General features: G+C 35.7%; 1 protein-coding gene across 1 annotated transcript; it reads right to left on the bottom strand.

Moving 5' to 3' along the window:
• Positions 1 to 270: 270 nt before the first annotated feature.
• Positions 271 to 6,409, bottom strand: LOC149813054 (uncharacterized). Its single transcript, XM_089991639.1, has 3 exons — positions 5,949 to 6,409; positions 4,461 to 4,617; positions 271 to 771 (listed from the first exon to the last, which is right to left on the bottom strand). Exons 1-3 carry the CDS (start codon positions 6,114 to 6,116, stop codon positions 638 to 640), a joined length of 459 nt encoding a protein of 152 aa, XP_089847765.1. The 5' UTR covers positions 6,117 to 6,409; the 3' UTR covers positions 271 to 637.
• Positions 6,410 to 11,835: the final 5,426 nt, after the last annotated feature.

Here is an 11,835-nt window from a genome sequence, read left to right as displayed (position 1 = left end):
CAGGTATGGTTTGTGAAATTTCATACCAAACATTCTGATTAAGATCCATGGTTTTTAAATGTAAAAGAGAGAAAAAAATATTATTTTATAGGGTATGGACCGGGTCTTGTTCATGTAATCCTTATAGGACTGGGTAGGTTGGACCTGGTACCAGCACCTCAAGTCAGATCCGGTTTCAGACCACATGGGTCCGAACCAGATCTGACCCGTTAACACCCCTAGTCTGCACCATAATGATGGTTTCTCCTCGAGAGAAAAAAAACGGTTAAATTTTTTTTCCTCAGCCTGGTAATTCATTTATTTGTGCCGAAGACAGAGCCTGGTCTATTTAAAAGCTAAAACATCAAACGTTTGAACAGTATTTTTTTTACCGTACTTCCAAAAACCAGATGAACAACAAAGATAATTATACTGAGTGATTGAAGCCTCTTCTTTCCCTCATCCTCTCATCACAGAAGCTATGAAAAACAGAACCATGACCATGATCTAAAGTTCCTATGTGAGGTGTTCTCTTTCCTTATCCTTTTTGTCTCCTAAAAAGGCTGGAAGAAAAAGTCCCGGTGGGATTTGAACGTGAAAGCCTCAGTCAGTGCAACTCCACCAATCCAGTTATGACATTTAACACCGTAAAAGGCATTCAATAAGCATCAGAAATGGATACTTTCCCACTTAATGTTTGAATTATAGCATCCAAAACTTTAATTTCATCATCTTTCCTTGCAATCACCTCTTGCTTGGCCCTCAGCTCTTCCATGTGAAGTTCAAACACCTCTGTGAACCAAAATAAAACAAAGGTATTAGAGCGTTGAGAGATTACAATCACGCACGATTACAAGAAGCATATTAGCTTACCATCGCTGTCATTCAGATAATTTGATCAATTACTAAAACAGGGGAAAATAAGATGAGACTTTCCAATAATATGATGATCAAGGGTCAGGCTGGAAAGCAATGATACTAGCAAACAAAAATATAATAATTTGACCGTGATGATGAACGCAGTGACTGTTCATAGTACAATGTGCAAAGTCAGCTTACTGGACCATTATGCACAACATAACGAGAGGCAGGAATTTCAAAAAACAGCACTTCTCCTCTTTCACTACAGTATGCAAAAGCAGGAAGAGGACACGTAGGGTTAACAAAGCAGAATTGCAGTTATTGACAGAATTGAAAGGTATAAATTACCAGCCTCACAAAGGGACAATAAAAACAGCAAAGCTATCGCATTCTTCCGGAGAAATCCTTAAAGAGGTATAAACATCATTTATCTTTATATCAACACAATTTCTTAAATGGTTTAGCTAAGTCCATAATTGGGCATATACTTCTCAATATGTGCAGCATAAGCCACATTTTATGAACCAAATCACCTCAGCGGTTCATTTAAAGCAAATTTGAAATGAAAATCACCATGGTTCTAGCCACATACAAGTGCTTTAGATCTGGTCAACTGGAGTCCTCATCTTTAGTAGCAAATGCCAAGACACAAAATAGCAAAAAATTTGCAGATTATAATTGGTTAGCATAGAAATCACTGCCGAGGCCCAGATTTCTCCAACTATTTAAGATATAGACACCAGATTTCACACTTGTGGTGGTGGCTACACCTCACGCCCTGTATTGCTGCATTTTCATTTTTCTCTACTTGATCTCCCCGTTGGTAGTTCAAAAAGAAAAGGACAAGATATTTTAACAATTAGCATTTGCAAAATCAATGAATTATTATCTTTGGCTGAAAAAGAAAAACGCCAAAGATGAAGATGTCATTCTAATGCCCCTAAATGTATGGGCTAACAAGGTGAGAGAGGATTGGAAGCAGCAAAAAGTCAACCATATGGATTAATGACATTTATCCTTAATAATGCTAAACTAATAAAATAAATAATAATTTCCTTTTTGTATGTTCCAGAATACCATCCTTCAACATGAGTCCATCCTTGCCACCAGCCCTCTCAATTATTCATTACTTTGTCACACAATCCCAGTTTGACATCCATACCTCATACACAAGGATAGAAGTAATAATGATGTTTCTTTATTGACTTGATCTGATGACTTGAAAAATAAATAAACAGACCCCTCAAGATGTTCATTCCATTTATTTATTCCTCTGATCTTACCTGGTATCCATCTCTTGAGACATGTTTCCATCATCCAGATAAACAAACAGATCCATCGAGATGTTCAGTGTATTTATTTATTCCTGTGACCTTACCTGGTATCCATCTCTTGAGACATGTTTTCATCATCCATCTTGCATTAACCTCCAAAAATCCTGTTTTCTCATTTGACCGACCTCCTTAATCATCCAATTGATTTGACTAATGACAAGCATTACTTCTACACTTCCTAATCCCAGAGCAGTTTAATCATTTTTCCTACTCAATAATCTCCAGCATGTTCATAAGTACACATTGTAAAGGCTAACAGAAACAATATTTCAATAATCATAAGGCACTAACGTAACTACAAGTATGAAGAAATATGCTCAACTAGTTTTCTCATGGCTCTTCACCATGAAGTAATGCAACCAGCTCTTATAGCAGTTCAGAGACAAATAGGACTAGAATGTTATCAAAAACGCACCTTGAGGCACAAAAGGCGTGCCTCGCCTTGAGGCGTGACCCTCTCTGCCTCAAGGCGCATTTTTTTTTTTTACAACAAGATTTCTGAGACATGATGAACAAGATTTTTGTAGGTTAATCTCATATATTTTCCAGTTATTTCAGTTATGTAATCAGTTTCTTAGTATATTACTATATTTTAACTTTTGTTGGTTAATCTTGTATATTTTTCTGTTATTTCAGTTATGTAGTTAATTTCTTAATATATTTTAAATTTTGTTGGTTAATCTCATATATTTTCCAGTTATGTAATCAGTTTTTTAGTTACTTTTATATGTTAATCTCATATGTTTTAGAATAATCTCATATATTTTAACTTTTGTAGGTTAATCTCATATATTTTCCAGTTATTTCAGTTCTGTAATCAGTTTCTTAGTATATTTTAACTTTTGTTGGTTAATCTCATGTATTTTTCAGTTATGTAATCAGTTTTTAGTTACTTTATATGTTAATCTCATATTTTTTAGAATAATCTCATATATTTTAACTTATGTAGGTTAATCTCATATATTTTCCAGTTATTTTAGTTATGTAATCAGTTTCTTAGTATATTTTAATTTTTGTTGGTTAATCTCATATATTTTCCAGTTATGTAATCAGTTTTTTAGTTACTTTTATATGTTAATCTCATATTTTTTAGAATAATCTCATATATTTTAACTTTTGTTGGTTAATCTCATATATTTTTCAGTTATGTAATCGGTTTCTTAGTATATTTTATCTTTTGTTGGTTAATCTCATATATTTTCCAGTTATGTAATCATTTTTTTAGTTACTTTTATATGTTAATCTCATATTTTTTAGAATAATCTCATATATTTTAATTTTTGTAGGTTAATCTCATATATTTTCCAGTTATTTCAGTTATGTAATCAGTTTCTTAGTATATTTTAACTTTTTTTGGTTAATCTCATATATTTTCAAGTTATGTAATCAGTTTTTAATTACTTTTATATGTTAATCTCATATTTTTTAGTACTTATTTGAGATTTTCTATTTCTTATTGGTTGTTATTTCATCAATAAAGCATTTCTTTATTTATTTGTATTTTTAGATATTTTTTATAATTTTTTTAAAATTTTCAAAAAAAATATTTGAGGCTTACGCTTTACGCCTCGAGGCTTACGCTTCGCCTCGGTTTTTGGTGGAGCGCCTCGCTACGCCTCAACGCTTTTCACAACACTGGGGTCAACTAAGGAGAAAGCAGGGCACAAAAGGGGGGATGGGTGGTTTTCTACCGCTAAGGCCCTCTTTATATTGTAGCCTCACATTTTATATAACAAAAACCATATCTTTTTGTCATCTTACAACATATAACGGTAGTCAAACATGTCAAATATAGAAAGAAAAGATTCTTATATTCATTTTTTTTTAGTGATAAGCTTTAACAATGCACACAACAGCATTTTCCATATTCAGTGTTTCCCCTTTTTCTTTCCTTCTTTGTTAAGCCAGAGAAAAGCCACAATATCAGTTTTCATGCATGTAAATATTCTATAAAATTTGATGAAGCATACTGCACGTCAAATGTTGCATCGTTATGCAGTTAAAGAAATGCAAAGAGCATTTGACGTTATGTAACACAGTGGAAATACTGATAGAAACATTTGAACATATAAATCAGTTAGAGACAGCAAAAGAATGCAACTGATGTGTCAGTCATACAACACCGAAAAAGAATCACATTTCTTACTCAAAACCAGTTAGCAAAATAACAGCCCATATTGATAAAATACAGCTGTTGACAATGAAGCTTTAGCTTCCTAATAATCTGAATTTGGTAACAACTCTGCATGTGGTATAGATGAATCAGATTAAAGTGTAACAGCATACTTGTTGTGTTCTCAAGCTCTTTTGAGAGTTCCTGTGCATGAAACTCAGCTGCTCTCTGCCCTGCTTCAGCCTGCCGCTTCTCTGAACGAGCCCGTGCAGCCGCTGTGATTGCAGCATCAAGTTCTCGCTCCAAAGTTTGTACTCTTAGTTCAAGTGCCTGCATATAACACCTACTTGTGATATTAATTGTGTTATGCACTGACAGAGGAAACACAGAGATATGAGAGTTATCATTAAATCAAGAATCATTCAGGCACTGCTTAACTTAGACAAGCCAACTGCAAAACCACATGTTTAAGACCAAAATTTGTAAATAAATCACAGGCAAAAGATCTTGCCGAGCAAAACCTACTTATAATTAGACCGTGTATGCAATAGCTCCAATGATAAGGTAGAATCCAAATATATAGTCGAGTGGAATTGGTACTCATGTCAATAACACATAAGATCAAAATGTACCCATATATGAGCATGTCATAAATTCCTTCAAAGAAAATAACGCTGTAAGGACACGAAATTACAGCTCACAAACATATATATTGCTTTGTGAAAAAGATGAGGAACATGTCATTATGAAGGCAGACTCCTATTTTTGTAAATGACACCATCACACTGCTAATAGTGTCTGCAACACTGCCAATATGAGCTTAACAAAGAAAAGATGGATCAATAATAAATTCCTAGCCTCAAATCATCAACTGGAAATTTTTCTGGTCTGGCATATCTCAGAAGTTATCATGTCACAATCTCAGCTATCCGTTCAAACCCTCATAAAATTTGACGAAGTGGAATTGCAAAAGTTCACTGTTTCTAAGATTCTTTGACATCACCAGAGCAGATGGGCATTCAAACAATGCAAGGATTGAAACTCAAACAACACTATACATCACAAGATACACAGAGTTGGTGATAACAACTCAGTTTGAGCAAAAACACAAATGCTACCGTAAGTAAGTGGGAAAACTAAGCAGAACAAAAGTAAATTTGCAGGTTAAATATATTATAACAAGTCACTTCTTCAATCACAACTGGCAAAATTGTAGAACCAGAATGAATTAAAACATGCGATAACATGCTGCCATTTTCCAATTGAAGGAATCTATGAAAGACTAGTTCGATTCCAGACTCCTTGGATCACAATTCACAAGTAATTACAGAGTACAGACACAAAATTCACCTTTTTTTTCTTGAAATCTAGGCGTGGATTATAGATAATTCAGATAGAAAATTTGACAATTCTCAACATGTATTAATTCTATGGAGAAACAATCACTACCAACATAACGAAAATCTATCCCCAACCAAGACAACGTCCATCTTTTATATCCAATCACAATACGACAAAAATGAACTCGTTCTTCGTCGACCAAAATCAAGAAAACAAAGATAACCATGACAGCCTATTAGATTCCTAATCCCACAATTCGATAATTTTACTTCAGAAGGAACCGAAAATGGAAATTTTGGCGCAGAAGCTATTGGGTATACCTTGATGGTCCGAGCCTGATCGGAAACGAGGGTCGCCTGAGCAAACGATTCGTCATCGACGAAAACCGCCTTCTTTACCAGAACCTTCTGAAGGGAATCGAGGGTCGTCCCCATTTCCGTCAAATTCACTATGGCCGCCTTCCATCTCTCTAGCCCACTTGCCTCCATTAGGATTCTCCAATTCCTTCTTCTTTTTCTCTTTGAATCAAGATTCCCCTAGTTCTTCTTCTTCTTCTCTTTGAATTAGAATCCCCAATGTCTTCTTTTGAACCAGAACCCAACAAATTCTTCTTCTTCTTCACCTCCTCTCAGAATTGGAATTCCTGAAAATTCCTGCTTTTCTGCTTCTTCCTTTTCCTATTCTTATTTGAATTCAGATTCCACAAATCCTGCTTCTCCTCTCTCAAATGACGTTTCTATATCGCCTCTTCATCTCCTCTTCTATCATTTTTTGGACGAATGCTCATATCACAAACATTGTCGCGCTTTTGGAGTTATCTGGAAGGAGGCCAGGTTCCGGAATTCTAAAGTTTAGAAACATTGAAGTTTGGGAACTTGGTCAGGAGCCCGTTTGGGAATAACAGTACACCTAACACCAAAGTCGGACTAAGATCCAAGTAGGGGGTTTCTTACTCACGACAGTAGCAAATAGTCAAATATTTTTCCAAATAAGGAAGACCCCACCAGATAAACGAAGTCCTATTTTATGCTCAGATCTTGCCGGGTTCAAGCATCAAGTTTGGTTCGTGACTTGCTAGTACGGGTGCAAACGGATCATGTACAGTTGGATACTGATCTGAATCCAACATAGTATTTTCAGATACTGCTCCTTCAAGATATGAATGTGTATTTGGATCCGACTCAAATTCGATTAATCAGATAATTTCTGGATTCAGATCAGATTCGAATCAGTATTTTAAGTTGGATCTAATGGTGTTTCGGATCAAAATATGATTCAATTGCAAATTGTTCATGATGTAAGGAGCATGTTTTGTGAAAAAACAACCGTGAGGACCTAATTACTCTGTCCTTCTGTTCCTTTCAAAAAAAAAAAAAAAAAACAATGTATCTACAGTAAACAGACAAAAGTATAAAATGAAATCATATATTAATATATGAACAACTAATAAAGCTATGTTTGGGAGCCTTGAATCGGATGTTGTGTTGAGGTTTTCCCATGATCTCATGCTCTCGTGCTCTTTGAAAGCAATAGTATTGCTTAAACAATGCATTGAGAATTGAGAATGGTGTTGACAGCCCAACACCATTCACAACAGGATGTTTATGGCAACTCCATCTCTCAACATCATACATCAGCAAATCAATATTTTGGTAACACTGAAACAATGTTTTCATTCCAATGCACAGCTGCCAAACACTAGTGCTGGACTTGTTTATGCTTAACAAGCAGCCCGTGGCTGGGCTTGCCATCTAAATGACCTGATCGTGAATGAGTCCAGGATGAGCAAAACCACAAGCAGAGCAGTTTGTTTCTTAACCCAAACTATATATATAGTAATTCTATGGCACTCCAGTATCCCCTGCTCCCCGCATACTAAAAATCATAGTTGTAGGTTGTATCTTCTCAATCAGACCATATGGATGTACTCAATATAGTTTATTTGATGGGAATTATGCTTTATATCATGGTTTGGGGACATAAAAATAGGATTTTTTAAGTCATAAAATTTTGATACATTGTGAGCCGTTAATTTTTAAAGGTCTTAAAAAACCTATATGTATGCTATAATCACAAGATCCAAAAGTTGTTTTCTACTAAATAATACTTGATCATATCTATACGGTCTGATTGACAAAAAAAGCTCATGAAATTTGAAAAACTAAAGCTTTTATTAGGTGAGAGTAGGTGCTATGCGAACACTCTGTCATTATATATGAACTGCCAAGACATTAAAAGAATAAACAAATGACAACTGTAGCCATGTTTTTTTTTTTGCTCGCATTAATGGCTGTTCCACTAGCTAACAATCAGAAAATGTGAAAGACACCCAAAGAACTTTGCACTAGAACATATGAAGGCACACGATGAGTGCTTGAGGCCATTCTGAACAGAAATGGACCGAAGTCTATAATCAACAAGCAAACAACTAATACTAAACGAAAAAGTGAAGTGTAAGAAATCAAATTGTCAAATTTTCTTTCCAGCAAATCATGAGCAAGTTAGGTCACAAACTCCTGAAGATTTATTCCCAAGTTCTGTTCAGAGCTTTCAACAACTGAGCAAGTTAGGTCACTATTGGCATATTGCTGGCCAAATCATACACAATGTGAATATGTGAAAGAAAAGCATCAGTTCTACCTCCTTAAGGTCTGGTTGGCCAATTTGAAAGCTCATGCCTTGATGGCGTTCCACAACCAAATTTTCAAGAGCCTTTCTTCAGCAATAAAGACCGTTAGACTGATTTATAAGGCCCAGACTGTAAGGCCCTGCCATAGTTTACAACAGAGAATCGATATGCAGAAAATAGGTCTCGTAGCTTCCACTTACCAGTAGGTGACTTCCTGAAATTGACCATTAGCTAGTGCAGGAAATTGCAGGCCTGCATCTTCTTGTAACTGTTATTTGTGCCTCCAGATCAGCAAAAAGAAGAAGAAAGAAAACGCAGTGGAAGGACACCAGTAAGGTGTGTTGGCTTCTGCTAGAGTCTCGATCAGATGACCACTGCAAAAAGTCTGCTAATCAGTTCCATGACAGTAAGACGAAGGGACAAAATTTTATCTGCTAATAAGGTAAAAGGAACTTATTGCTTTTTTCCTTTGAGCACATCATGCCCTCCATCTGAAGAAAGAGGAAATATACAAAAGCTCCTTTTCTGCTTAATCATGGTTATGAACAACCGCAGAGCATTGTTTGCCAGACCTTTTTATTTCTCACTTCTATATTGGCAATATACTCCGAAAGGGTAATCAGCAATTTAAACCAGTGGGAGAGGGATTTGTGATGGCCTTGTCAACTAGGCCATAAGTAGCAGGGTACAAAAAAAGAAAAAAAATAAAATAAAAGGGGGGCCATATGTAATGCATGTGAACAATTTATGAGTGTAATATGATGCAGAATACAATTGATGCAGAGAGTGTCTATTGAAACAAGATTCACAAAGCCATGACATGCAGAGAGGAGATATTAAATCTAAGTGAATTATGAATAGCCCAATATGTTTAACTGAAGGATCAAAACAAACAGATCAATGGACTTAAAACCATAGCTAGTGAACTCAACATATGAACTGTACAAGCATGGCCAATGGATTTTAAGTGATTCCTGCATGCATGACTAGATATGAGGCTAATGAATGCCAACAGATACAAACAGTACCTAGAATGCCAAATTTTAGAAAAATATCAATTGTACCCAAGGCATGGGTAAATGTGAATCACACAGAAGTATCAAAATGAGGACCTGTCATGGTAAGTTTATGACATTAGGAATTTTCCTTTACTACAACAACAAAGACTGCACAAAAGAAAAAAAAAAAGCAATCTGATGAAAAACCATATGACATGGGTGATGAAATCAAAACGATGTGAAGTAGCATTCAAATAGCAGGACAAGCAAATTAACCAAATCATATGAAGACTCATTAAATCGTTATGCTAAAGCAAGAGATTGATCTGAATTTCCAATGGCCCAGGATGAAATCATTGCTGCCTTTTCTGATGAGGCAATCTGCCCATCTTTCTCCGGCATTTCAAACTTATGCTTCATTATTGAAGTTTCACAAGAATTGATGAATTCTTGGAAACTCCAAACAGTCGCTGACCATTAACAGGGTAACCACCATGTGATCCCTCCACACGATCCACTCGTCGAGCATGGAGGATTCGTGGATATTTTGTTGAAAAGCAGTCTCACCCTGTCGATTTACATCTAGAATTTCTGTTATGAACCTAACTTCCTATATCAACATGAATGGGAGAACTGGAATCAAGGCCCGAGCTCGTGAAAACAAGAAACATGGGGATTGTGTCTAGGCTTTTGATCCTTAGACTCCTTTTGAAGAAAACTCTTGAAGAAAAAAAGACGCCTGTCATTGACAGGATATTCCTGTGATAGGGTATCTTCAAAGGTCAACAAAACCTGTCAGCTTCAGATAACATTCAACCACCAGAAATTCATTGAAGTTGCAGAGCTCAATAGCAAAGTGATCAGTCGATATGGTCCTAATGGCCCAGTGCTCAGAACAGATCTGACAATCAGATTATCCAACCTAGGGCTTGCCCCCAAAACCCAACTGCAGTCCATTGATACCCAAAAAATTAATGAGATCAAATTTTAACAACGTTCTGATATATCAGAATCGGTCTATAAATGTGATTAAAGTCATGCAAAAAGAGTCCAAATGCTATGACATAAAGTAAAACAGGAAATCACAACATTAGAAAGAAGATGCGATGACCAGTGAAAATGAGAAATCAAGTTTTGAGAACAGGGATAATAACATGAATCAAGGAAAAATAAAAAAAAATCTCGAAAAAATTGAAATGAAAGCAAAACCGAGAATCAATAGTAGAATAGGATGGGATCCAGATGAAATGCATAAGTTGATTGTATTTGACAACATAAGCGAAAATGAATAAAAGTGCAGATAATATGAGATAAAAAAAACTATTGGGGCATGATTGTCCCTCTCGCTGTAGCACAAGTGTGGGTTGATGTTTTCGTCGCAAAATTTTTTCCGTCTTCTCTACCTTGCGGAAGAGAGAGGGAAATGCTTTCGCGATTCAAACTTGACCGGATTTTGGAAAATGTTTTGAAATACTCGCCTCCGTTTTGAAAATTGCGGGAAAATCCATGGGATGGGGCTCGACCTATCGGTACGAGGTTCGACCATTCCTGCCGCCTTTAACAGGGGTAGTCGAACCAAGGACCAAAATTGCGCTTGACTTAGTTAAATCATCAAAATCGTGTTCTATCCTAAATGCACAGAGAATTCAGGCATGTGCTATGAGATTTTGGAAAATGAAAGTAGGAAAAACATGATGTATGCTTGGAAAATATTTGGAGTTGAAAGATATTTCTCAGGGAAAGTCAATTTCTCAGGAAACTCAGATGAAAAGGGTTTTGAAATCACGAGAAAGTTCATAAAGATGTGGGAAAATCATGGATGGATGAGAATCCTGGGAAAATAGAAGTGATTCTTGAGAAAAAGGTGAACATTTGAAAAGGGAAACACTTCTCAGAAAAACTCGGACTTTGAGAACTTTCTTAGGAAAATGATGAAAAATTTATAGGAAAACTCATTGGAGAAGAAAACTGAAACTTGGGAAATTGAAATCCTGGGAATCTTACCCTTGAAAATTGATTTTTGATTCTTGAGAAAGATTGAGAAACTCCTTTTAAAAATCTTGAGAAAATAACCTTTTCCATGAAAAACTGTGAAAAAACTTGTCTTGGGAAAACCGATTTTGAAAATTCTTAGAGTTTCTTGAGAAATCGATTTTCTTGAAATGAATTTTTCTTGAGAAAATCATGGGAAAACCAATGATTTCATGATGCAAATGACATGAATGTATGAATGCACTTTGAAAGATCTTCTAAGAAATTTGTTGGAAAAATGTGTATTAAGTCAGAATAAATCCTTCACATATTTTGACTGGGGCCATGAATATGTTCAGAGTTTAATAAATTTAATGCACAATACTTTGAAAATATTAGAAATATGATATGCGTTTTAAGATAGCCTAAGAGTGTAGGCTCAATGTGACTGGTAGAAAGATGATGGATCTGGGTCTCGTCCATATTCCGACTAGGGCTGTAAATATGGATTCCACCGAGTTCATCAACTCTCTAAGAGTTGGTGCACGTGCCATTCGTGTACATCCATAGTTCTTTTGAAATAATATGCATGAATCACATAAACAGGAT

The sequence above is a fragment of the Nuphar pumila genome, chromosome 16, assembly GCF_984573655.1.
Source record: "Nuphar pumila chromosome 16, dmNupPumi1.hap1.1, whole genome shotgun sequence".
In the NCBI taxonomy this organism is placed as follows: Eukaryota; Viridiplantae; Streptophyta; class Magnoliopsida; order Nymphaeales; family Nymphaeaceae; genus Nuphar; species Nuphar pumila.
Note: the sequence above shows the minus strand (reverse complement) of the source record. Positions and strands in the feature narration are given on the sequence as shown.

Coding starts and splice junctions, on each gene's coding strand:
- LOC149813054 (XM_089991639.1), bottom strand. CDS start 6,116: ATGGAGGCAAGTGGGCTAGAGAGATGGAAGGCGGCCATAGTGAATTTG. Junction 4,618..5,948: donor ATCAGGCTCGGACCATCAAG/GTATACCCAATA, acceptor TGTTATATGCAG/GCACTTGAACTAAGAGTACA. Junction 772..4,460: donor AGAGCTTGAGAACACAACAA/GTATGCTGTTAC, acceptor TTTGGTTCACAG/AGGTGTTTGAACTTCACATG.